The sequence below is a fragment of the Bactrocera dorsalis genome, chromosome 5, assembly GCF_023373825.1.
Source record: "Bactrocera dorsalis isolate Fly_Bdor chromosome 5, ASM2337382v1, whole genome shotgun sequence".
Taxonomy (NCBI): Eukaryota; Metazoa; Arthropoda; class Insecta; order Diptera; family Tephritidae; genus Bactrocera; species Bactrocera dorsalis.
In genome coordinates this window covers 4,827,143-4,851,191 of record NC_064307.1, presented here as the reverse complement: position 1 = coordinate 4,851,191, position 24,049 = coordinate 4,827,143, and the positions used below count along the sequence as shown (strand labels likewise).

Sequence of the window (24,049 nt, the reverse complement as noted above, 5' to 3'; positions counted from 1 at the left end):
CTTAGTTGATTTTTACAGACCCGAACAGTGTTTTTCCTCTATCTTTCTTTTTTTTTCTCTACAATGTTATCTTAACCCATTGGTTTGAAGTATATAAACTTGTAAAGTCAATTTTCGATGAATTTTCCATCTCTCTGCATATTTTATCTCCATAACCCTAAACTTTTCCAGATAACCTTTGAAACCTTCCATAAGATAGCGAATTATCATTTTACTCACATCAGAGATAGATTCTTTGCTGCGCCACCAAGTCCAAGCTCGCTATATTTTTAGCTGCTGGTCATAAAGTCTTAGCTCTCACCCCTCTTGGCGAATTTCGCGTTCCGCCAGTGAAGTTCTGTGGCGCAATGCCTGAAAAACGGGCGCCTTGCCGCGGCAGCACAGCATTAAAACCTCATTTAATGACAAATAAAACCGCTAATCACGATTTTTCCACACACGCCGCCGTGCGGACGCGAAGAAATTGCCAGCGAGCAAGCGAACGCCGCAACTAAAGTGCATGTTAAAAGGCGAAACACCAGCCAAAACAACAACAAACAAAGCACAATAAATATCTGCACATGCACGGCTATCCAGCGAAACAGCGGCAACAACAACAACACCAACGACAACAGCAGCAGCAATTACTAAAGTGCAGCAGGGCGAAATGCAGAAAAAAAGAAAACACTGCAAAAAAGCATTGCTACAGTTCGCCCAGCGGCAACAGGCCAGATCGCGCACAGCTCGGCTTGCCTGCCGGCGCTTCGCCACTGCAACAACAGCAACAGCTCAACTGGTTGCGGAATAAGTCAATGCGCCTGCAAGCATGCCGCCGCGCCGCACTTGGCCCACAGCTACGCCGTGGCTTGGCTTCGCAGTGAAATAGCGAAGCAGGCCAGCAATGTGCCCCGACCGCGCTGCCGCAAGCCTCGCTGCCACTGTTTTTTATTTCCGACTTTGTTGCTGTTGTTTTTTTTTGCAGTTTTTTCTAATTTTCTTGTGGCATCTGTTTTTGCATGTTTTCTGCTGCCTGCTGGCATTTATGTATGCATATGACTGCGCCTGCCGTAGTTGTTGTTGTTTGGTTGCTGTGCTGCCGTTGGGTTGTCGTGGCTCCAGCCACTTCCAGCTACCATCAAATTGCCGTCTAATTTACGCCAAAGCTGTGAGGCTTTTCTGTCTCACGCGATGCCATGCGATGTTGTTAGAATGGTAGACAACAACAACAGCAGCACTATCAACGACAACAATAACAATGAGAGTGGCATCAGCATCACCATGCTCGGTAGCATTGACAGCAGCGACGTTCGGCGGACACCTGGTGATTTGGGGAGACACACAATAATTTGCTTTATTTATGCAATTAGTGCAGATTCTGTTTGTTTGCCGCTTTGTGGGCCCGTGTGTTCACATATTTTATTGCGGTGTCCTATTACTAATGCTTTAGTGCATTTAAATGGTCGAAAATGAGATGCTGAAGAAGGCTTATCATTACGCGGTTTATGAGTGATACAAATATTGTTTGAGGCGGCGGGATGATCGCCAAATGAAATCTCATTTGCATCTTGCTGGTTTGATTTCTGTTTGTGACGGGGATGTCTAACCTGTCTGTGGGTCCATTATGAGAGCGTCAATGTGATATATGAATGGTCTGCATGGTTTTCTAATGTGTCTTTATATTCTAATTTGTCTGAAAAAAATGTTAGATGACCGATCACCGCTCAATTTTCACCTAATTTTGCCATCTGATCAAGATTGACCCGGACTGACCACACTTTCTCGTATTTTAATGCAAATCTATATTATTACCTGGTATAGGCTCTTGAGCCTTTACAAACTTTCCTTAATCTTGAGCTTAATACAATTTTTCATAAATCTCCTATAAGCCCAGGCTGGTCTTTGGCTTTTTTCGATTTCGGCTTATTTTTGGAGCGCCATTCGCTACATTGTTGGACAGATTCGACGTTATATTTATAAACCCACGTCTCTTCACCAGTTAGGATGCGCTTGATGAATAATGACTATAGAGTCTCAGATAGGAACTTTTCGAATGGACTGACTGGCGGATCTGGGTAAGGTGAAATGCCTTAGGGACACGCAGGATGGCAAAGGTCATGTGCAAGGGAGTGGAAGGACATCACCCAAGCTTTCTGCTCCCATGGTCTCAAAAATACTGCAAGATGGTCACATGTCACAGTTTATGTGAGATGTATGAGCATTTTTAATAATGGCATATGTAGAAAGTGCAGAGAAGTAGATATGGGATACTCGCTGGAACACCTCATCTGCCTTTTCTGAGCTTCGATATCTAGGAGCTCGTATTTTAAGCGAGTGGATGAAATATCATAACTAGATATCAGGTATCATTTAAACTTCACAAGAAGCACTGATGTCCTGGGCCTCCATCTGACATTATCAAGGACCAGTGTAAGCTAATCGAGATTGAAATGTACCAGTCCGGTTCAAATTTGATCGGATAGTAAATCGGCAAGAATGCTATCGTCTGACAAGTTGAACATTCCATTTTTTCGCCGAGTTTTTTTTTAATAGTGATCGAAATCTATGAAAAACTGCTGATATGTAAATTTGACATTTAGGATTTCGTCCCGAAGAAGAATAAAAACTTTAAATGCTTACGAAATAAAGACACATAAGTTGTTAAAACTACATTATTTACTTCCTAAACAGCTGCGAGCAAAGGGGCATCTGTTCCGGTCACAAGCTCAGCGGCTGTGCGAGCAATATATTGCGGCATATTAGTGCCAAGCGCAATAATTTAGTTTTCACACCTTTAATGGACTGCCAGATTTCCGTTTCCTTGTCATCCCCACAGCAGCTCCGGTAATTTACATTGCCTCACCACCAGATGCCACTCAAGGCAAATTATTTTACATTTAAGTGCGTTCAGTGCCGAAGTCTGCTCTGGTGGATTATCGCACTCACACACACACGCACGAACAACTGGCGTAGCAACACGAAGAAGAATTGAGCCAGATAAGTATATGCTAGGCAGTAGAATATCTCATTATAATCTCATAGACTTGCAGCCTGATTGTGCAACACATGTTGCGCGTTCGACTTGAAGCCGATATGAAGCTGTTGAATGCAAAATACTCGCAATTATGCCTAATAAAGCAATTTAAGTCAGACGAAAATGCATTGCGGCGCTAAAATGTGCAGAAACGGTTTACAAGTCATCCTCGGGCTGCACTTATATAAACCGAGCGTGTGGGGGTATTGCGTTCTACGGCAGCTGGTAATTGAATTAAATGCTCTTAGTGCTTATAATGGATCAAGCTGGTGTTTTAATGATCTGAAAAGCGGTTAGGGAATATTATTGAAGAATTGCACGAAGGGACTTGGCTTAAACGCTTTAGTTACCATAATAGCTGATGCTAGGAAAGCAACTGTAGTATAGCTAATGTATGTGTTCAGGTTACGTCAACTGCAGCACTTAAGGCTGAGATGAAAATTATTCTACATTTTTGTGGCCCTTTTTAAGGATTTAAGATCTGCGGTAAACTGCAATTTTTCAGTCGGGCTGATATCCATTTATTAGCATTGAATTGTGCATAAAATTGCATAAGCTTATGTATGTATGCATATACCTTTACTCCTTTACTGGCGTAAACACCGCTTACGCGGTTTTAGCCGAATTGACAACAGTGCGCCAGTCATTTCTTTTTTTTAGCAGTTTGGCGCCAATTCGAGATACCAAGTGCAGCCAGGTCCTTCTCCACCTGAACTGTGTCAATATCGTCGTATAACTCGTTAAGCTCATTGTTCCATCCTCAGTCAGTCCGAAGTAGCACTTGTTGGCAAGAGTTGTTCTGCGTTGGATTTCGAGGCTTAAGCAGTTTACGACTTCCGTAATCCTTACGACCAAGTATCCTCTGGGTAGCCAAAGAACATCCGTTTGAAGACGAGGTAAAGTGAGAAGGCTCCCTTCTAAGGGTTGTGCCCTGGGCTTGGGACCCGCCACGTAAAAAAATCGCCCGTGAAAAGTAAAAAACAGCCGCGGAAGAGAAACCTCTTTTGTTTTCTTGGAATGATTAAAAAACCAACAAATAAAAACAAAGTTGCTGCGATTATTATGATCACTGCGCCATCTAGCGCATTTTTAAAACACTTGTAGCAACAAACATGAAACTAAATTTAAGAACCCTCCTCTTCTGCTCGCTTCTCACTCGTTTCTTTATCTATTTACCAAATATTTCAAAAGTTAGAGAAAAAGTTGAACTTTCAGTATTACTGTTAAGCATTTTCCGGCTTGGTTAGTTGGGCTAACTGCTTAATAATCAAAATAATTGAAAATTTTGTATTTTTAGAACTTTTCTCATACTTTCCTTAATTTTAATGCTCCATGTGCTCTCCTGACTAACTTAATCTCTAGTTAAGCAAGCTGCAGTGCAGGTTAATCTTACGCCTAACTGCTTATTTAAAATAATTACACAACAACAAAAGAAAATAATACCAAAAAAATAAGCTCTAACTGCTTGTAGATTCATCGTTTAATTCCATTTCTCACCGTCTGTTATTTACGAGCATCGAAAGCCGCAAAATGCAAGCTTACGCCTCGCATTGCTTCTCCAACACTCCCACCCTCACCAACTTGTGCTGCCGTTGGCCGCGCGTTTAGTAATTCTAACGATTCCTTGTTAGCCTGGTACTTTTCCAATTTGCTGCTGCACTTCCGCACAACGCCAACACATTTAACCACACACACACACATACACACTTGCACAGAATTAACCATTAATGCAGCGAACTGCATGCGCCGCCACCGCTTCACCCCACCCACTTACCTTCTTCTTGCTGTCGCCCACCAATTTCGTTGTATGCTGATCGTCCTCATTCAGACTGGCCGAGCAGGGATCACGGTATCTGGTGGCCCAACATAGAAGTAATGAAACAAGAGAAACAATAAAACAATTGTGAAAACACAATTAAATTGCAGAAGCAAAACAGAAAAAACAGAAAAACAAGAGCTCCAACATTCACTTTATAAAATGAAATAATCAATTGTGAAATTATTTAACTCTATTCATGCAACAGGCAGCATGGTTGTGGCGTGCACTTGGTGCTGGCATGTGGCATGTTGCAAGTGGCATGTTAGGCAGCGCAACCGAGCTTCCAGCTGCCAGCTTGCAGACTGTTGTATCCATTACACGGCCAGTCAACCAGCGCCACGCCGCTTCGTTCCGCTCGCGCTCGCTGCACGTTCGGTCGCGTCCCGCTCAACGCTCGCTTGGCTGTCAGCTTGTATATTTGATTGTCTGTTGGCTTGTCCGTTTAGCCTTCCAAAGCACTGCTTCATGTGTCTATTCAAGCCTCGGCTTGTTGTTGTCGATTCAAGCTTGCCTCACACACACACACACGTTCGCATTCGCACTTACATGTATCCTTGCTAATTTAGGTTGTTTCGTTGTGGTACTCACCTTGATGGACAGGCGCATAATGGCTGTGTGTAATTCAGACGCACATAGACCGCATTGCAGACCTGCTGTATCGCGCACTCGGGCAGCAAGTAGATATGTTGATTGTGCGGATAGTAGTGATACTTTGTCGGCTTGGCGGTGGCCGATGGTTTCTGCAATGAAGCCACGAACAAAAACACAAAGCGAAAATAAAGTTAAACACAATCAAATGGGAAAGAGATTAGTAATTTGTTTTACTACTTAAATGAGAAAATAAAACGGATAGCATGGCTGCGGCGGCATGAATGGCATGGCAGAAATGCGGCGATTGGCTTTGCCACTTTGCATCGCATTGCTTGCATATTTGCTTAACAAATTAATCTCCAATGGAACTCCTGTGAAATTGAGTGCTTAAATGTTTTTTTTTATCTACACTGTGTATATGTGTATATATGTATGTATGTTTGTGTATAAAGATTGCGAGTGTAATGATATTGTTAAAATACCACTGAGTAATCAATTAAGCCTATGCGCATAATATCTGCGAAATTTGCTGCTGTTAAAGAAATCTTATGCTTGTGAGCAAATAATTTCTAAAAAACGTAAATCTTGACTGGTAGGCAGGTAGCATAGTGTAAAGGATTTGAAGCGTTTGACCACTGTTTTAAAGGCATTTTTGATGGCATGAGAGTTATGTGTAAGTGTGTAAAGGTAGTAGCACCCGATTTTCATTCAATTTCAGTCACTGACTGCCATCAAGAACTAAAAAAATGTGTAGATATGGGTAGTCGAAAAAGTCTTTTCGTATTTCTAATCAAATTTCAACTTATTTTTTTATATTGATAATGAACTCTTCCACCATTTTGGTGGACCACGTTTGCGATTTTTCCACTAGAAACATTATTCCATCAGTTTAAAATTTTTCTGGTTTCTCGGCGAAAAACTGCGACAAGTAATTTCCACAGGCTTTTCTTGAAGCCAACTTTACCCATTGGGGGTTCTGCATTGACTGAAACAAAGTGTAGTCCGGTGCTGTAAGGTCAGGGCTTTATGGTGGATGCATCAAAACTTCCCAGCCAAGCTCTCCCAGTTTTTGCCGAGCCATCAAAAATGTGTATGGTCTAGCGTTGTCCTGATGGAAGACGAAGCCCTTTCTCTTGATTAGTTCTGGTCCTTTTTTACGATTCCTTGCTTCAATATCGTCAGTTATTGACAGTGAAATGTAGAATCAATCGTTCGACCAGGCTAGAGCAACTCATGCTGGATGATTTCTTTCCAATCCCCACTAACACTCAGCATAACCTTTCGAGGCGTCACTCCTCGCTCTGCGACCATTTGTTGAGCTTCACTATGCTTGAACCATAAAGTTTTTCACACATTATTGTCGTATTTGATCCACTTTTCGTCTTCTGTTACCATTCGTTTCAGAAATGGTTCGATTTCATTTCGTTGCAGCAAAGAATCGCAGATGTTAGTTCGGTCCATTAAATTTTTCACAGACAATTCATGTGGTACCTAAACATTGAGCCTCTTTTTGTATCCAGCCTTTTTTAAATGGTTCAAAACCATTTGATGATGAATGTTAAGTTCCTTAGCGATGTCATGGCTGCTTATGTGACGGTTCTGGTCAATCTTTTCCATAATTTCATCGACTTTTTCAACGATAGGTCGATCAGAGCGAGGTGCATCTTTCACATCGAAATTTCCAGAACGGAAGCGAGCGAACCATTGTTGTGCTACACGAACTGATACAGCATCGTCTCCGTAAATTTCACAAATTTTATTGGTGGCCTGCTTAAAATCTCTCCTTTCCAACACTATATAGAATGACACAATGTGATTGATAGCACTAGAGATATACGACTGTAACGACGTCTATTGAAAAAATACGAGAATACTTTTTCGACTACCCATTATATATTTTGAGAATATAATATTTAATGTCTTAAAATGCCTTTAATTGCCAATAACGTTCTGAAAAAGTTTCGTTTCCAATTATGTTTATATATATGAGAGCTGTTTGTTTGATTCGCCACTTTCCAAGATTTAGTGGATCAGTTGACAATTAAAATAGTGGTTGGTATGCATAATAAGATATACATATAAAAAATTCTTATACTTATTTTTGCCAAAAAATCAGGTGCAATAGAGAATTGTATATTTGAAACTGACTATATTATCTATTATTATGCGATTACATGATGATATATGTAGATATTGTATACATACCCACTCAACACGTATCATCACTCCCATCCATTAGCAACACTTAATTTGTTGCATCACTGCGGTTTGCAAATATCCGAACGCACTTCATCACACAGTAGTAATAAAATTCGCAAATATTTGCTTGCTCATTGAACGTTAAATGCAAGTGCAAATATTTGCCACACAATGCATAAAGTGGCAATATTGACATACGGTACATAAGCGACGCGCTGCAGATTTCCTTGTGAAGACAGGGTGAATATTTGAACTTAAACTTGCAACTTAGTGCCAAATTAAGCATGCACACGCATTTATGGTCATAAATTATAAAAAAAGAAAAAAAACGTCAACTTCGGGTGCGGCGAAGCTATAACATCCTTCACAAATACAAACGATTGCATGCAAGCATTCGATATTGATTGGTAAGTTTGTAGGGCAGCTATATGCTATAGTGGTCGGATTTGTACAATTTCTTCGGACGTTGTGCCGTTACATTGGAAAGTAGTTTCTGTCAAATTTCGTGAAGATATCTCTTCAAATGAAAACTTTTTCCATAGAAGGAAGAAGAAATGGGCAAACTTAATATACTCTGTTCAAAATCGATTTCATTGATGCTTTTGTCTCTGAGTTCTTTTTCTATTTGGCAGAGATAACACCTACTGCCTTATTAACTACATTTTGGAGTCCTTATTAACTAAATTTTGGAGTCCTTCTTTCAATAAAACTCTTCAAGTTCATCACAACTTTCACAAATTCTCAACTAAGCGCAAGCTTCATGAACTACCTCCTTCGAAATAGCACGCTCTGTGGGAAAGTCATTCAAGCTTGTAAGGTGAGAATGACGAGGCTTCTGCTTGTTATTATTTGGCATTTGGGGGAAATGCGAAGTTTTTACTTTACCGCCGTTTGGCATGCCACACTTGAAACGCAGCCTAACTGCGGTGAGTGAAGCCAGCTGCCACACATGTGGCACGAACATAACAGCTCATAAATATTTGCAAGCCTATACTTATACTTCAACTATAGACGCCATAGTAAATGTTACGATTTTATAATCAACGACACTAGTTGCGTACCACTTTCCATTTGTACCAATTCGTAACTAGTGCAAAACGGATGTGATGTGGATTAGTACAAAAACTATGTAAACAGCTGTCAAAATTATTTATGAGATAATAAAAATGGAGGCGAAAGGCAATCAATATTATATTTATTTGTAAGCAGGTCAGTACACCACCGAGGAAAACTGTTGCCACCATTGCATACAAATGTTTTGATATGAGTATGTGTATTTTACCTTGGCGTGTTGCACAAGTGCTTCATATCAAAGAACACTTCGAAAGTAGCCAGATTACATTGCAACACGAACTTGTCTAGGACTTGAAGCCGTCGGTTATTTAGTATTGCTACACACAAGCAAATATATAACTATCTGATAGCGCTTTAGCCTGTCCATCTTCACTCTATCTACATATCTAACGCACGCATGCACGCACGCGTATATTTGCTTGTCCGTCCGCCTGTCTATCTGCCACATCCGACAGTTGTTATCAGTGTGGCATGTGCGCGGGCGCGTGTTGGGCGCATAATTCAATTATTTGTTGCTATTGTTGTTCTGGTGTATTTTTTTTTTCCTAAGTGCCTGCCTCATGTTGCATAAAAATGAGGTTAATCAAAATCAAGACCTTCACACACGTCTAAATTTCACGTTTTGCACGCGGACACACACACATACACATGGCCACCGATATTCAACTGGCAAGTTGCAAGGCGAAATGCACTCATGTGATTACATATATGTGAGTGTTTATGTGATGGCGTATGTACATACGAACTGCAAGTGTGGCTCGCTGCTTGTTTGCAGCAAGCACACATATATACAAACACTCCTCTATTCATGTCAGCACAAAAGATAGCAACGCAAGAGTTGAGCGTTGATTGCGCACGCAGATGATCACGTGAAATTGCATGTTTGCACACACACATACATATATGTACTTGTATATACTATAAATGCTTATTGCAAAGTGCAACATAACAATTTTTTAATCATATGTACATTCGATTATGCCCCATTGTGCCACTCACCACACCACTCTCCCGCCCGGTTTGATGTCGGAAAATATCCATTCTGTGGCAACGTTGCACCTCCTATTTATATAGTTGAATTTATTTCTGTGCACCGCGATTGTTGTGGCGCACTCACTCGCGTAATTGAATTTTTGCATGTAAACTATCAATCCAGCGAATTTCGAAAAAATTGTTTTTGATGTAGTAAAAAAGGGAGTGTGTTTGTTTATATGACGAAGTCGATGTTTACCCTCCTAATTATTGTCCACTGTACTAAGATAATTAATTGTATAATTTATTATTATTTATGATTTTGCACTTTTTTTTAAATTTTGTAATAAAAAACGTCATTCAGGGGCATACCTAGCGTGGTAGCCTAACAAACAACTATTTTTAGGAATAAAAAAAAATACTGTAATAATTCTTTTAAATATTTTAGGAACATATGTATATGGTGATAATTTTTTTGAAAATCGAATCAGAGTATTTGCGAGTTATGCGCAATTTCTGAATGCACCAAAGCCATCCTTCTCTGCCATAGTAATTTCGGCCTTCTGCGTGGATGAAACCTCAAAAATACTCTCTACTAGAATTTCAAAATTTGTGGGAATGTTTATTACAGTGTATACTACTTATCCGATAATGCAACAAAAAAATCGATTTTTTTCGAAAATTTCACACTGAGACGATCTCTTGAAATCTACATACCAGGTTGTTCAATAAGTTTTGTGTTTCGATAAGAGAAGGCGTAGCTACTAGCTCAAAATTTTGTTTTGTTTTGTTGGTACACTTTTCATATGAGCGTATTGTGAAGTTTCATTTCAATCTGTCAAATCATTCTTGTTTACAAGCCATTTAGTGTTGCCGTGTCACAGTATTTTTTTACTATGGAAAAAATTGAATATCGTGCAGTGATAAAATTCTTATTTTTGAAAGGTGTAACACCAAACGAAATTAATTAATTAATGATTGTTCACCTACAATTGTAGTAGTAGAAAGATGGCTGATGCTGAATTTAAACGTGGTCGTACAAGCCTTGAAGACGATACACGTGAAGGACGTCCAAAAAGCGCATCAACACCAACAATCATAGCCAAAATACAGGATATGGTTTTAGTAGATCGTCAATTGACTGAGAGAGATTTAGTAGAAGCTCTACACATCACATTAAGCAGTGCGAGTAATATTTTAAGTGAAATTTTGTGTTTTAGAAAGCTGTGTGCACAATGGGTGCCGCATTCGCTAACAATGGAACAAAAACACATTCGAATGCGACTTTCTCAGCAACATTTGGAGCGTTTTAAAAAGGATAAAGTGGATTTTGTGCGTCGATTCATCACTATGGATGAGACTTGGGTCTATCACCATGATCCTGAATCAAAACAAGAGGCTAAAGAGTGGTGTGAACCTGGTTGTTCGGCTTCGAAACGAGTTCGTGCCCCGAAATCGGCCAAGAAGGTTATGACATAATTTTTTTTTTTTTTTGGATGCGAGAGGAATTTTGCTTGTGGATTACTAGCTAGCTGGTAAAACAATTAATTCTGAATATTATTGCAACCTTTAGGACCAGTTAAAGGAAAAAATTCGTGAAAAATACCCGGTTTGCAGAAGAAAAAAACCTTTTTCATCAGAACAATGCACCGTGTCACAATTGTATTTTTACAATGGCTAAAATCCACGAATTAAAGTTCGAATGATTGGAGCATCCACCGTATTCACCAGATTTGGCCCCCAGCAACTTCAATTTGTTTAAAGATCTCAAAAAATTTATGCATGGCAAGCGGTAGACCTTCCGAATTCTCACTTCAGGGATAGGATCCACAGATTGGAGGATCGTTGGAGCAAGTGTATTAATGTAAGTTCATCAGGCACTGCTGCTGAGATAAAGCACGTCGAAAGTGATGAAAAATAGTCTCTCGAAAATTTTCTGGATTCTATTCGATTTTTTGGCCGAATTGAATATTTTAAGTTACTGTAAATAACAATATGTCCAATTCCGTTGAAAAGAATCAAACATTAACAAAATAGCGTCGTTCTACAATAGAAAATACCCAAAACTTAGATAACTTTTGGCCTGCCGAAATTCGATTTTTTATCAAATTTTATAGAGAAATAGGTATATCATTGCATAAAGAGCAGAACTTGCAGTAAATATTTAACATAGATCGTATAATTTCTCTCGAGAGCTCGAAACATCAGTTTGACTATACATTCTGATCAGTTTGATAGATGACCGTTAGGCGAACAAAACTATAAAATACTCGCCTTTAAAATATGTTTACATAAATACATAAATGTTACAATGATATAATATAATCAAACCAATTCGCGTGAAAGCATAATAATGATTAATAGTGTGGGTCGAACTGAGTCCCGTGGCTTTCTTCGTGCCAATAAAAAGACCTTAACTCCGTGAACCTAAAAGATAAATATGAGTGACAAGCAAAAATGCAACTATTTTAAGCATTTTATGTTCGAAGGGAGTTTCTATATATATCTACATATGTAAATGCAAGTCTGCACGGATTTTCACCACCTTCAAAGTTCAAGTGACAGACCTCTTGAAAATCAGCTCAAACGCAGCAGCGGAAATGTCGCTTTCTTTTCAATCTCCGCAACAACAATGTCAGCTTCAACCTCAACTTCAACTTGAGTTTAAATAGCAGCGAACGTGGAGTCAGGAAAAGTCCACAAACAACACAAAAATCAATGGTGAATGACAGAAATATCATCAAAAACCGACATGACACGAAAGCGCGCCAAAAGCACTCGAACTGCAGCGAAGAGAAAAAGGCGTTTGTGGAAAGCGTGTTCGTGGTCGTAAAAGAAGCAAACATCGGCACACGACACACGAGCGGTCGAAAAAGCACCGAAATGCAAATAAGCGGCGCAGAAAAAAAGTAAAAGTCGCTGGTGGCGCGAGAGAATCAAACAGTGCAAATATTGGTTAGCAAACTGCAAACAGGCACCAATACTTCGACAAGTGTGCGGATTGCGTGTGTGTGAGTGGTTGCAACTGGAGGAACGCCAACTGCAATTGAAACCGAATCTGTGTGAATTTGTGCTTACACGTTTAAATATACCTAACATATAGTATATATCTGACGACATCTATCGGCATATCGCTTCAATATACATATACAAAAATATATCTATTTGTATATATTTATGTGGTGTGTATGTATTGCTGCGTTCGTGTTTAAGTTTTCCGCACTGGTTGATAATTGAGAACGCGCGCTGGCTTGTGTTTTGTTGTTTTTGCCTTTTCGCCAACTAAAACCAACAACGTCAGACACGATTTTATCGCTGCCGTGACAACAACAAACCCAACTGCAACACAACTTAACGACAGCAACGTCAATTGCAGCAAAGATTGAGTGTTGTCTGTCGATAAGTAAAATTCAAATAAAAATCGAAAGAAGCAAAGTAATCAATAAATACTGGAGAGCTCGAAAAAATCACAAAAAAAAATTCACCAGAGCCACTGCTTGAACTCTAACCCCGTTTGGTGCGCGCGGCACCACTGAAATGGCATGCCATAAAACCGGCAAAAACGCTCCTAATGAAAAGAGAAAATCGCAACTCCGCACTCGGATGCAAATAAAAAAGCGAAAAGTGTTTGCTGAAGTGCAGACAGGCGTTCGCAAGCGTGTGGAAGGCGGGCTGTGTGTGAGCGTTGTGCGGCACTGTGTGGCGCTGTGTGGGTTGTGGAAACATTTTAATATGCAATTCGTGCAAATTTGTGGCAAAAGTCGCACTGCGCCATTAGCGACTACTACAAATGTGTATGGGAACATTTCAACGACCAACTCAACACTTTTTGCGCCATTAAGGAATGAGCAGCTCTTCAGTGAAATCAAAGAAGAAGACTTTAAATGTGCTGAGTAGTGAGGCTCTTGTTGTGTGCTGTGTTTTAGTTTAATGGACTACCCGAAAGACAAGCTTAAGTTCATGTTAAATAATAAACTTAAATTTATAGATAAACTTGAAGTCATTTTAGTAGTGCTTCAAGGTCTAAAATTTATTTTTTGGTGCAATTTATGCCTTCAGCTTGATTTAACTTCTTCAGTAAAGGTGGGCATTTTATCATGAAAAGATATACGATCTAACAACGATCTAAAATTTACTACCGAAATTAGGAGTCAGTGCTCTCAACTTTAACAGCGCTACGTCCAATTTATGGTCGCCGTAATCGTCCTGTCAACAATTGAGCTTTTAGTGGAAAAATTTGAATCCACAGGCACAGTACAAAATGTTCCCGTACCAGTGAGACAAACAAGTACCCGTAGTGTCGAGAATATTGCTGCCGCTAGCGCATCAGTTGAGGAAGTCCCAATCAGTCTCTCACACGTCGTTCTCAAGAGTTGGGCATCTCTGTGACGTCGTTGTGGCGAAATTTGTGAAAAGATCTTAGCTTACATCCTTACAAGATCAAAGAACTGAAACCGCTTGAGCACCAAAATCTTCGTAAGTTCAGGAGCATCAACTTAAAAATGATCCGGATTTTCATCGAAAAATCATCTTAAGCGATGAGGCTCATTTCTGGCTGAATGGCTTCGCCAAGAAACAAAATATGTGTTAATGGTCAGACAGCAATCCACACTACTACTCCATGAGTCACCATTGCATCCCTAAAAAGTTTGGTGCGTTGTGCGGCACTGTGTGTTATTAGGCCATACTTCTTTCGTGGTGATCAAGATCGGCACGTTACTGTGAATGAACCGAATATTTTTGGCCCAAATTAAATGATATAGACTTGGACAATATCCAGCTTCCTGTTGGTTATTAAAATTGGCGATTAAATGTTTTGAGTGATTGTTATAATTGCTGTTCATTTTCTACTGCACCGCAGTGGCAAGTACTTTAGAAGCTTTGAAAAATAATGTAAATCGAACCAGACCCAACTATTCCACTTATATTTAAACATATAGTAGAGCAATGTTGCATTGCATTTCATTTTAGTCTGTGGTAAGTAATTATTGAAGTGCTGCATATTTTTTGCCTACACGAACTGCAGCCACCCCGCGCTAGGCAGCCAGGCGGTTTCTCTTTGATGAACGTTTTTCATGCATATGCATTTAGTCAGTCCACTGTTGGAAAAAACTATTACCCAGTGTTGCAACTGCAACATATGTACGCGTGTGTTGCAATTTTATGCTCCATTCATTTTCGCCTACACATACACATGCACATAAGTGCGCCTACTGATAAGTAATGGCATATTTGATTACAAACTTTCCCATTAGGTCTATAACTCAGCCCAACATTGCCATTGGCTCATTAAGAAAATTTATGGTGGATCCACCATTTTACATTGTATATTTGCTGCTCAACACTTTCGCGTGAAAACTTTGGTGAAGAGAAATTTGTGTAGGTTGACTTTCCATATTTATTTTATGTTTTACAATAATTGACTTTTTGGGATAATATTTTTAATTGTGTGTAAATTACAGAAAGACACTTTCCGATGATAGTATTTTTTTACGAAATATCTTTACAAAAATTATAAAAAAATTAGGGTTTTAGGTCTCATTGATTCCATTTTTACATTTATTAAAGGGATAATGAATTTTTGAGATAAACAATTATGTTGTAAATATAATTGAAGAAATTTCAGGATTTGAAAAAAAAAAAAAAATTATAAAAAATACAGCAAATACAACAAAATATTTCAATGTTGTATATAAAATATTTTTTTACAAATATGTAGCGATAATCATAACCTTTTTTCAGTCCACTTAATTTTCCAAAAGTTCAGTTAAAATTCATTGAAAAGTTTAGTCTGATTAATCACAGTTTTTATTCAAGACTTCAAACACTTTATAATTATTAGATTAGATTCGCGGTATTTCCATTTATTTATTAATTAAATGCTCATATTATTACGGTAATAAACTGTAAGCACTCTCTTCATCGGCGCAATGCACTCAAATAACGCTTTTATAATAAATTTTACAGTTAAATGCATAATTGTACGCGTTTATGGAAATATATTTATAGGTGAATGATAAAGCAATAAATTTATTTATAACTAAGCAGAGTCATTGTACTGTATTCAGTTTCTCATGTTAGTCAATTTTATGCTTCTTAATTTTAGAGCTTTCGTCAGCGAGTTTCGGTAATTTTCGCTTTATATAATAACTATGATAAACATAATCAAAGCGCAATTGTAAAAAAAATGAAACAATAAAGTTGTACTGAAGTAAAAACTTTTTTTCAAAACTTTCTATAAGACCTTTAGGCGTTTTCCCCTTTAAAATACGTATATTGCAAGGGTATAAAAGGCTATGGCAGAAAAGTGCTTATATTTAGCTTGTCTTTGTTTTTAGCCGAAAATGGAGAGTTATACGAGGGTTGCTTTTTATATCTCAGGATTAGAGAACAAAAATAAATATTAATTATTAAAATCGCTTTATTGTTTATCAAAATATTACCTATTAAGATCTACGTATCCACTTTTGCATGCATTTGAATAAATTGCCGAAGGATTTTCGTCATTGAGGTTTCTCCAAAATGTGCCTTCTGAACGCATCAAATTGCCTCTTGAGATATCGAAAAACATTGCTCTCTTAGTTAATTTTTTCGCAGGGAAATAAAAAGAAGTCATTCGGTGTCAAATCAAGACTTTACGGTGGATGACTTATCAAATTAATGTTTTGAGTGCTCAAAAATGTCCTGGAGTTATCTACGACCTCGATTGAATTCAAAGTACCATCGATAAATACTGGTCCTTAATAGAGCTTCATGGCCAAAAATGTAGTCAAGTAAGTTCACTGTTGATGAGGTAAAACACGTTGAAGTTTTGTTAAAACTAATAGCGCGAAAATGTTCGCAATTTAATTCCATTTTTTTGCCGAGATGAATATTTTAAGTTACTGTAAACAACACAAATAACGCTTGTATTTGTATAAATTTTCCTATAAAATTGTGAGTTTTCAGATTGCAATACTAGGGTTACCAAATCCTGAAATAGAAAAGACAACTTCGGTATAAGTTTAAAGTGGCCCTTTAGTGGTCCAAAATACATAAGGAAAATTTACTTTAAAGTTCATCGTTAATTTCGGTGGAGATTTGCAACCATGTAAAGTAAAGGGTTTTCAATAGACGCCATGAAAGTTTGTCATTTCATGCCAACGAGTCGAAATTTTTAAAAGTCGGAGTAATTGGCCTCAACTTTAAAATTTATAACCAAAAGTCTATATTTATAAACATTGCCTACATTTTGGCGCCTTGGCATAATAAAATAGCGACTCTTTTCTTTCTTTTCTTTTTCACTTTTTCTTGAAGTTCCCATAATCTTAGCATACATACATCGTATGTATGTAAAGACCACTTTTCATTTAACTCAATTGCATATGAAAGTGTGAGATATTGAACAATACAATGGGAATCCACACATATATTTATATACACATATATATGTAGATAAATATGTATAATAATTTAATTAACTCAATTCAATCACTTTTCACACGCTGCTGTTGGCCACTGCACGCTTTTGTTTCATTTGCTTGCTTTTCATATGATTTACTTATAATTATATACCGCCTTAGCGGATCAGCGAGCATTTTCAAAAGCAAAGCATAGACTCAATTTCCTCAGAAATACCCAGCAGGCAAAACTGCTCACAATTATCTCTGAATCATTTCTGTACAAAAGCAATCATTCCTTCCTCCATTAACCAACGTGAAAAGCACTGAATGAGCACTTGATATCAAGCTTTGAGCAAAAATTTTTAATTTGTATTGAAATTTACTTCCAGCCAGCTGATTAATTTGCTTACACATTGTAAATTGTTGCAATATCAGCAATATTCGAGGAAATAACAACAATCTTGTTGCGGCATAATGAAAGTGTTTTTCATCACACACCGACCTATCGACATACATACATGTGTATACATTAATTCCATTGTAGTGAAAATGAAATTTTGCACGGCCTTACATTACAGAAGCAAACAAACTATTGTTTGTACAGACAAATAACAACAATTGCGATGGGTGTTTGCCTCCGGTTTCACAAATACACACGCATATCGTATATACATACATATGTACATATTTGGGCTCACATGCTCGGCGCAGTGAATGTGCTTTGTTAATTTGGCGTGAAATCTGTCTGCAGAAGACACAAAGTAACTACAACAAAGCATGACAATTGCAATGAAAATGGCGTCGCTTAAATAGAAGCCGCATAAAATAGATGAAAAGCCTATTTGCAGCGATGAAAAATGACTTTAATTGAAAGCACAATTACGAAAGACATCGATGGCTGAGCACGAAAGAAAGCATACTGGCCTGAATGTTGTTGTTGCTTTTTCGTTTTTTGTTTTGCAACACTTCGTTGGTGATTTTGGTGAAATTTGTTACCCAACAGTTTGTAACGATTTTAATAGATAATATAATTTTTACATAATAACGGTTATTACGGGAGTTAATTGATCAAGGTTTACATTTTTATTGTATTTGGAGTTTCCTGCAAGTAGCACTTGATTTATTTAATGCAAGTTTCGGTAATTTCGACCAATTTAGATTTGGATTTTGTTTTTTACGTTATAAAAAAATTTAAATTATATTTCTTTTGTATATAATTTTGCTGTATTCTATTTCTACTTAATTCTTTAAATTTGTATTAAATTTATTTTTCCTATTATTTGTTTTTTATTTTGTTTCAATATGCCTGAAGAGAGTACATTATTTTGAAAAAATAAATTTTATATATACTTGATTAGCTTAACGAGAAAATTCGATTGAGCTAAATCCGACTGTCTGTCCCTCTGAACGTCTGTTTATATATATACGAACTAGTCGCTCTGTTTACGAGATATTGATTGGCAAGTTTGTATTTGTCCTTTTCTCATCTAGAAAAAGTGTTTTCGTATTTCTAATCAAACTTCATATTTATTATATTTATAATGATCTTTAATGAACCAAATATGTACCATTTTGGTCGACCACTTTTTGTAATTTTTCCGCTAGAGACATTATTACATCAGTGTAAAACTTTTATGGTGAAAAATTGCCACAAGTAATTTTCACAGGTTTCTCTTGAAGCGAACAAAGGAAATGGTAGTCCGCTGGTGCAAGGTGTGGTCTAGCGTTGTCCTGATGGAAGATGAAGCCCTTTCTGTTGATCAGTTCTGGCCGTTTTTTCGATTGCTTGCTTCATTCTCATCAGTTGTTGACAGTAAAATGCAAAATCATTCGTTCGACCAGGCTGGAGCAGCTCATAGTGAATAATTCCTTTCCAATCCCACCAAACACTCAGCATAAATTAAATTAAGCTTAAAATCTCACCTTTCCAACACTATATGGTATGACACAATGTGATTGGTAGCACTGGAGATATGCCATACGACTGCAACGACATCTATTGACAAAATACGAAAATACTTTTTCGACTACCCAATAGTTGCATATAAACTGCCCGTTCAATCTTGAAAGGAATCGTTTGTATTTGTGAAGGGTATTCTAGCTTCGGTGCAACGTTAACGTTTTTTCTTGTTTCGATCTTTGTTTGGCCGAAATTTGACTTATTTATTTTTTTTTGGTTTTAATATAAAATTAAATTCTCATCGACTTTGTTTAAATTTATATTAGAACCAAAAAAATGTGAAAATTAAATTAAATTAAAACAAAAAATTATTTTTTAAAAATTATGTAATCTTCAAATTATGACCGTTTTCATAGGAAAAATATAAACAGATCAACAGCTGCTTGCTTTCCTCGTTAAACATTTCCAACTTGTTGAGTTTGTGCCTAAAATAGTTTATTTGCTTGTTTATTTTCGTTTTGTCAGCGCTTCTACTTCCATCTATGCTCGTAACATGCGCGAGTTTGTCGCTTAAGTCTTTTGTTCAGTCGGTATGTCTCTGCTTCTTAACTGTTCTTTAATTAAATACCTTTTACTTTGGTTAATTATTTGCGCTGCCAAAAGAATAATGGATTCTGTTACAATTACCGCTTGCTTGTATAATTTACTGTTAAATCGCTTCTTTGTTTGTTTGTCAAATCTATACTTTCTTATGATGTTCTCTCACATTTATCCGCCGCACGTTTTAGCAAAAATAATTGCAAAATTGGCAAGATTTGGCACAATGATTTGCTTAAACACGTGCCAATTACGTTTTTTAGAGTAGAAATGCGTCGAAATGGTGGCATTTGGGATTGTCGGAAATTGAAAAAAAAATATTTTGTGCTTTAAATGATGGAAAATTTTAAAATATTTGGCCTAACGCACCACATATTTTTTGAAATGAAATAAATTGCCTTCAATGTAATATTATACATTAATGTTGATTTAAGTGAGAAGAATTAGTGTAAACTGTATATTTTTTTAAAATGCAGCATAAAATCATAGGTACTCGTATGTATGTATAATGTGTGGAAGCAACAACCACATTTCTACATGTGTACCAACTCCATAACAAGTGTGGTGGCATCGCCTGCAGGCATAACACTGTCCGCTGCGCTTAAGTGTCGCACGCATTTTCCGCTTGTAGCTATTTGTTTGTGGCATGTAACCGGCCCGCATCGGCTCAGCGTGGTGCAAATAGCTACAAGTGCAAACAAGATATTAAATACCTACAACTAGGTGACCGTTGACAAGCGAGTTTGTCGCCGAAGTAACGTTGCTTTAATGTTGTCACACTTTGCCTAACGTTGTTGTTGTTGCTATAAGTGTTGCTGTGCAAATCGTTTTATGTTATAACAGTACTTGGCGTTATTGCTGTTACATTGCTGTAGTACCTTATAGCCTGTATGTGTGCTTGTGTGCTATAAAAACGCGTTTCGAAGTAGTTTGACTCGCTGCTTTAAGCAGTCACTTCATTACATCGCCGGGATGTTTTTGTAATATGCAGACAATTTTTTTATTGTACATGCTGCAAGTATGTGTAAATGCCATAATTGTTGCCATAATTATTATAGTTGCTCTTGCCTTTAAGTGAACATTCTATGCGGTTCTTACTTAACTGAGCTTTTGCTACACTAACAACATGCCTTGTGGCACGGCGGCATAAAAACGCGACAATGGCTAATTTGTCACTCCAAGTAGGCGTCGCCAGTCTCGCCGTCTCATTTTATAATTCTACAAGATTAGCTAATTTTTATTATGCTCACAGCGGTATTCATAACTAAATAAGTTACATTTGTAACTGCGGCTGTGACTTTTCCTTTTGCGTTGTTGAATGCTGTTGCAATTTACACGATACACGCATCACCGGTATGTCATGCACCATTTTTCCACACAACTTCCACGCACACGCACGCATGTCGAGCGGACGGGATTACTATTTATGCCATCAATTGCTCATTCAGGCAACTTCCTGCTCGTTTGTGTTCCCCTTCGCACTCTCTTTTAACTTATTTTAACGGGTTTAAGGTAGTAACTGAAGTCGAATGTTAGTTTAAATCCTTAATTTTTGTATTGTATTTTTTTTTTTGATGGGTTTAAAGGTCAATCCAAAACCGGATCCTACTTGGATAGCTGCGAACACCAGTTCATTGTGACACCTATGCATTCCCAAGTATGGGACGAAAATACTCTCAAAAATCGACAAAACGGTTTGAGCCTACCACAAATTTGTGATATCACCAGAATCGCTGAAGATATAACTGCCAAGATGTTCGAGCTTCAGTCTTGTAAAAGCTGGACAACGAAGGAGAAAGTGCCTGGATTGTTCTATCTCACTTTGAAAGTTAGTGCCCGACAAAATTCGCAGCCTTATCGCATGTACTCCTGTTGTGTATTGAGCAGTTAGCACTCATACAATTGCGGCAAGGTCAACCTTAGGACCTAGTTGTTGAGCAGCGCTTGCTTAGATCACGAGAAGTTCAGAAGATCAGCGTTGAAATGCAAGAGGACAACAAAGACCCAACTGCTACCCATCTCTGCTTGAAAAAGTTACAGTGCCCATAACTATAATTGAGGAAGACCTTCCACCTCTGTCGATATAATCAAAATGACATGGACAAGAAAATGAATAACATGACGAAAAGATTTATTTTTTTTACTCAAAATATCATGCGATATGGCAACAATACAATGCCAACACTAATCCCAGATTAGGTCAAGTAGACAAAAATTCTCGGACCATTTAAAAATTTAGCTATCAGCTATAAAGCGGCAGAACACCGAATACAAGAAATTGGTTGGGCTGTTAATCGAACGTCGCCTAGTCTCCAGAACCTTCATATATCAAAGTAATATTTCTGATGCCGAATAGTCTGCGCTTACTTTCGCTTACAAAACAAGAATTCCATCCATTCTCATTCTATATTTACTCGCTGTAGTCTTGACCTAATTTTATGCAAATTTAGTTGCATCAATTATTGAATACAAGTAGTTGTTTTCTTTGTTGCCCACTCAAGCCTTCTATTCAGCTGTTCGCTTTGTTTATTTTCAAAATAGAAAGTGTTGCCCGAATTCCTTACCAGTTCGACCACTATTAAGTCGGTTAATAAAGCAAATTGGTATTCAATTTGATCGACTTGAATAGATTAAAACGATGTTGTGCCATCAAATTCTACAAGCTCACCGCATTTAATTCATGCCAATCACCGCACCAGTGTTTCGTCTTTGTCTTATCACGCGTCATCTTACCTGTAATGAAATGAAGATAAAAACAAACGGTAAATACTATTGAATTGCGACATGATGGCGAGTATATAATCAATAATCACATAAATTAATTTTTTGTTGTTGCTTAGTTGTTCGACTGTTCGGTGATTAAAAGCAAACGAGTTGTGAGTAAGTCAGGAGTTTAGCTTTGATTTTATGTAGACTTTTATGCGGTTTTTGTAGTATGCCTGTATAAGTATGTTTTATGTGTGTTTATGTGAATGGGTAGAGCTCTAAGTTGACCTAAAATTAACTTATTTTAATAGGTTAGATGAACATGCAATTAAATATGCTCTTCCAAGAGGCCGAGAGCATTAAGTTATGAGGGAAGTTAAGTTAATATTGAAGCGAAATATTTTCGAATAAACAATACTTATTTTAATTTATGTTGGTTAGTCGAAAAAGTTCGCAATTCTAACCAAACTTCAACTTATTTTTCTTTAATATTTATAATGAACTAAAAATGTACCATTTTGGTTTACTACTTTTTGCCATATTTCCGCTAGAGACATTATTCCATCAGTGTAAAACTTTCCTGGTTTCTCGGCGAAAAACTGCGACCAGTAATTTTCAAAGGCTTCTCTTCAAGAAAAATTTACTCCATTAAGGCAGTTCTGCATTGACCGAAACAAATGGTAGTCCATTGGTGCAAGGTCCGGGCTATATGGTGGATGCATCAAAACTTCCTAGTCAAGCTCTCTCAGTCAATATTTTCCATAATTTCATCGACTTTTTCAACGAGAGGTCAACTAGAGCTTTTGAAATTTCAAGAACGGATGCGACCGAACCACTGTTGTGCTACACGAACTGATATGTTACATGAAGCTTAAAATATCACCTTTCCAACACTATACTCGTATGGTATGACACAATGTGATTGGTTGTACTAGAGACATACTACTGCAGCGACAACTATTGACAAAATACGAAAATACTTTTTCGACTACCCGATAGAATTGTTGATAGTTTTTTTCTTTTTGACCAGATATAAGCTATATTATATAAACGTGCTTTTGTGGGATTGCATATAATATTTTTTATGATATTTATCGGGTATTAATATTTTAAAAAGAAGACAACAAAATATATTCTACTGATACTTTATATTATGCTAAAATGTTTCTTAAATCAAATATTAACATCAAACGTCAAAAACTATTAAATATCAAATTTCAAAGGTATTTTCCTAAAATTTATTATTTAATATTCAGCAAACAAAAGTTAAAAATTCACTAAAGTGGAAAAAGTTAAGTCTTATTCAATTTCTCTGCATATCGTATCTCTCCATAGCCATTTATTTGACTAACAAAAATGAATAGAAGCGATTTAAACATTTTTTAGAATAAATCCGCACTGCCATATTTTCACATTGATTGATTGAGTCGAGTAAAATAAAAGAAGAGCTTAGAGCGAATTTTGAGTGGAAACTCTCAATTAAACTCAACTTAGTCAGTCATCACCGTCAGCGCATAGAAATTCGCTGCGCCCGCTGCTCCACAAACACATCTAAATCGCTCGTTTTCACTGCACTTGGAAATTCTACAAAATCCATTTTTGGCGTTGCCAATTTCGCGCACAGCGAAGCCAAAGCTGTCAACGCGCCATCATGCCGAAACGGCTTTTGGCCATTGACTATTGACCATATCTGCATAAAATCATCTGTAATTTTCCTGCAACTGCAACGGACACCGCACACACACATGATGGTATGTACATGTGGGTGTGTGGTATTTTGTATAAAAAGTGAAAATCGC

General features: G+C 37.4%; 2 protein-coding genes across 5 annotated transcripts in view; one reads left to right on the top strand and one right to left on the bottom strand.

Moving 5' to 3' along the window:
- The window catches only part of LOC105226514 (elongation factor-like GTPase 1), a 171,894-nt gene that overhangs the window by 7,038 nt on the left and 140,807 nt on the right, over nucleotides 1–24,049 (top strand). The window lies entirely within an intron of this gene.
- LOC105226486 (uncharacterized) overlaps nucleotides 1–24,049 on the bottom strand; it is a 61,279-nt gene that overhangs the window by 2,713 nt on the left and 34,517 nt on the right. For both annotated transcript variants that reach the window (XM_029550278.2, XM_011205375.4), the window contains exons 2-3: nucleotides 5,418–5,569; nucleotides 4,785–4,863 (exon numbers count right to left, since the gene is read on the bottom strand). In XM_029550278.2, coding sequence (XP_029406138.2) covers nucleotides 4,785–4,863; nucleotides 5,418–5,569 — 231 coding nt within the window. The remainder of the gene's footprint in view (nucleotides 1–4,784; nucleotides 4,864–5,417; nucleotides 5,570–24,049) is intronic.